Source organism: Solanum tuberosum, unplaced genomic scaffold (assembly GCF_000226075.1).
Source record: "Solanum tuberosum cultivar DM 1-3 516 R44 unplaced genomic scaffold, SolTub_3.0 scf00316, whole genome shotgun sequence".
Taxonomy (NCBI): domain Eukaryota; kingdom Viridiplantae; phylum Streptophyta; class Magnoliopsida; order Solanales; family Solanaceae; genus Solanum; species Solanum tuberosum.
In genome coordinates this window covers 115,097-119,035 of record NW_006239240.1, presented here as the reverse complement: position 1 = coordinate 119,035, position 3,939 = coordinate 115,097, and the positions used below count along the sequence as shown (strand labels likewise).

At 29.7% G+C, this 3,939-nt stretch overlaps 1 protein-coding gene across 1 annotated transcript; it reads right to left on the bottom strand.

Moving 5' to 3' along the window:
* Positions 1 to 875: 875 nt before the first annotated feature.
* Positions 876 to 3,480, bottom strand: LOC102588837 (probable WRKY transcription factor 15). Its single transcript, XM_006360149.2, has 3 exons — positions 2,621 to 3,480; positions 2,410 to 2,535; positions 876 to 1,213 (listed from the first exon to the last, which is right to left on the bottom strand). Exons 1-3 carry the CDS (start codon positions 3,310 to 3,312, stop codon positions 1,027 to 1,029), a joined length of 1,005 nt encoding a protein of 334 aa, XP_006360211.1. The 5' UTR covers positions 3,313 to 3,480; the 3' UTR covers positions 876 to 1,026.
* Between the last annotated feature and the right edge of the window lie 459 nt (positions 3,481 to 3,939).

Genomic DNA, 3,939 nt, shown 5'->3' with positions numbered 1-3,939 from the left:
GGGATATTGTAGCTTAATGTTATGGAAATTTTGTACAAATTTTAGTGTTAAAAATTGATTATATCATCTCTACTTTTTCAAAATCATAAAAATTTCTTAAATTTGGTGGAATCCGAATATATCCTAAAACGTCCTGATACATCACATCCAAATTTTGAATACACCGCTCAATGTCCTGATACATCACGTCTCGATTTCAGATACATCACTCTACGTCCCGATAAATTGCATACGTCCCGATACATCGCGTAGAGTGATGTATCCGAGAATAGGAGAGAGTAGAGATTTTTGTTATTTTTTCAAATGATAATTTAAGAGAATATGATAAAAAATAAGTTGTGTTTTTAGATAATTTTTCCTAATGTTATCGAGTTCAATAGAAGTAAAATAATTAATAATTAAATCCATAGTTTATATTTGAAATCCGCCCATAACTCTTAATCTTATCCCTAATCTTGAATTCTATTGTATTCATGGTTAGCAGTATAAGTAGGTTTGACGTTAAGCAGAGAAAAACAGAGGCAGCAGACAAAGAAAGGGTTAATGTTGGTCCCCCATCCTTTGAAAATTGAACCTTTTAATAACTCCATCTTCTTATTTTGACTTGTGCACCAAACCATCAATTTTCACTTGGGTTCCTTCCACACGAACAATTTTTGTTTTCTACTTTTTTTTCGACTACTAGTCCACTACACAACCAACGGTTTTTGCAATAAATTTCATAGTTAAATCTTAATTTTTCTTTTCTCTACTCGTTAGTAATATCTATAATTCTTTTTGAATTCATCGTCTTTCTAATTTTGCATATTTGCTTATAACAGTTAAATAAAATCTAAACGTTCATTACCATTATTCGTAGATAATAATATAATACCTCAGTACAATAACCATAAAACTTTCAGAAAAACGTTGTCAATATAGAAAGATTTGAATGTACATGTTAATACAAATGCTATTTAAAATACTTATTCTGAACCTATATATTCTTAAGATGAATTTACTTTGAGATAAAACTTGATAACTCAACTAGTTTACAATGATATTGCCCACAAATTGATCAGACTCTAAAATGACACAACTTGTTTCTGCAATAGAAAGGGAATGGTTATGCTCTCCTTCGTACGTGACCATAAGCATTGTTGGTTCATCTAGAGATCTTTCTACATGTTTACGTGCTGGACACCCTCTCACACTACTACATTTGTAATATGCCCTGTAATTATTTACCAACAAAAAATAATGTTTAGTTCTAAATTTTGCAAAAATCATTTTTTTGGAAGTACAAAGCAAAAATGTTTAACTTAAATGCACGGCTCATATAAATAATCAAGTTACTTACGAGTCGTTTGGTTGCTGATTAGAAAAGATTTATTCATGGATTAAAACTTGCACAACTTAATACATTATTTGGTTAAAAATATGAGAAAAAATAATCCTCATAAGTTATACCACGATTGTTTAGTTTTTTTTCACTTTCCACATAAAACATAATACAATATTTGATTCGTGTTTTTCTTTTCTCTATAGCTAACATATATAATATATTTACCATATATTTAAGTAATGAGAGAATTTATATATTATTTTAGGGAAAAGGGCCTGATATACCCCTCAACTTTGTCATTTGGAGTTGATATGCCCCTCGTTATGAAAGTGGCTCATATATACCCTTACCGTTATACAAACGGCTCACATATACCCCTACCGTTACAAAATGAGCTCACATATACCCTTCATTTAATAGAAGTGAAAAAGTTAATTTTAAATTTATATTTTTGACTTTTAATTTTCTTAAAAATTATTTAGGGGTATATATGATTCTTCTAGCAAAGTTCAAGGTATATTTTAATCTTTTTCATACATAAATTATTTTTTGACTTCTTTTATTATAATTATTTGAGTTTCCTATTTTTATTTTATTTTTTTCTTTTATTCCTTAGTGTAAAGAAAAAAATTTAAAACTATTTTTTTTGTCTATATTGTAATTTATTTTTTGTATTTGAAGAAAAAAAATTTGGTCATCTATAATAAGTTTTACAAGAATATTAGTGAAACATAAATAAATTTGACCATCAAAATAATAAATCTAAATTAGTCATTGAAACAAAAAAAAGTTAAATATATATATATATGTTTGAGGAGGATTAAATATACTCATATGGGATTATATTTTTTTTAAAAGTAAAAAAAAACTAACCTGAAATTAATTTTTTTCATTTTCGTTAGAGAAAAAGGGTATATGTGAGCCATTTATATATAAGTAGAGGTATATATGAGCCACTTTCATAACGAGAGGTATATCAGTTATGAATGACAAAGTTGAGGGGTATATCAAACCCTTTTCCCATTATTTTATATACATATAATATGGAATAACTACTAAAAGAATTCATGGATTTGTTCATGTACCTTGGATGTGGAGATCCTTTAATTGGCTTTTGACCATATTTCCTCCATGAATAATCATCAGGTGGGATGTCTGACAACTTCATGCTTATTGCTGGAACTCTAACTACTCTTTTAAGTCTTAATTTCCTGTTAAGATTGATCAACAAAATAATTACACACAGCTGAAATAAATAAATTACAATTAAGGAGAATAAAGATTGAATTTTTATACCTTCTCTTTGAGCAATGGCATCGACCGGAGGAGCCACTGCACATGCCGGAGAGTCCATTCTCCGACGAAGTACACTTTCTAATTTTAAATGAAGAAGAAGAAGACAAGGGAGGTTTAACAACTGAAGAAAGATTTGAAATATATTTACTCTCTGTTTCCCCTGTTATTGTTGAGATATTGAACGAATTTGAACAACAAATTTCAGGAGGATACGAAAAATTAATCGTATTTGTAACGGATTCCTGTTTTTCAAATTTATTATAAAATTCATAGGCAATTGGAGGGAGTTGTTGAATTGGAGTAGGACAATAAACTTTGCTATCAGCATAATCTTTCTTGAAATGATCTGGAGGAAGAGGAGAAGCAATTGGTGCTCTTCTGAATCGAGCATATCCAGTTCTTGATCCACCCAAAAGAGAAATTACTTTCTTAAACTTTGTAACAGCGGCATCCGCCACTATTTCAATCTCCATGGGGGATGATTTTTCTTGATTTAGGAAACAAGTAAAATTCCCCTGTTTTTGCTTCTGTTCAAGTTGTTGAGTCTGTGATAATAATTTGATGAGTTTTTCAACGCTCTCAACGCCAGAGGCAGCTTCTTGTATAACTGCCTTTTCTTCTAAATTTCTTGTGAAGCTATTGTTAGTATTACTAGGTGTGTTTATGTAATTCATCATGAGCTCTACAGCCATGACTATTGACTACTGTAGTCTGTAGGTGGGGAGGGGGAGTTTGTGCTACAGAAATTTTGGTGCTAAGATACATCAATCAGATGAGAGAGAAATAGGGTGAGAGAATATTGTTAAGTATTATTATTGAGAGTATTGCTAAAGGGTCAAATAGATGCCGTCGGCGAGGTTATCATTGAAAATGAGTTAGCACTTTAACAATTCACTTAATCAGTGGCGAAACCAAAAATTTCATCAAAGGTATTTAATATTTTTCTTTTTTTAAAAAAAAAGAAGTGATTTTAAATGTTATTTGTTTAACCGAGAGATTCTACCATGAACAATCTCAATATTTGTCAATATCAAATATAAACAATTGAGTTTTTTTTTCTTCTTTTTGATGCATTGATTTTATATGATAAAAATATATGATTATTGTTTTTAAAGTGAAATATTGATAAAACAAATGCATGTATTTATTTTAGCTTTAGGTTTAAAGTTGTTAACATATATACAATGGTGTGTGAGGTTGCGTTCTGCTCTCAAAATAAAACCAAAAATGTTGTGCACGATGGAAAATAAACACGCTTAACCACTGCACTACGGAAGAGTTTATATCAAGATTGTTCAACATTAATTATTTATCCCTTA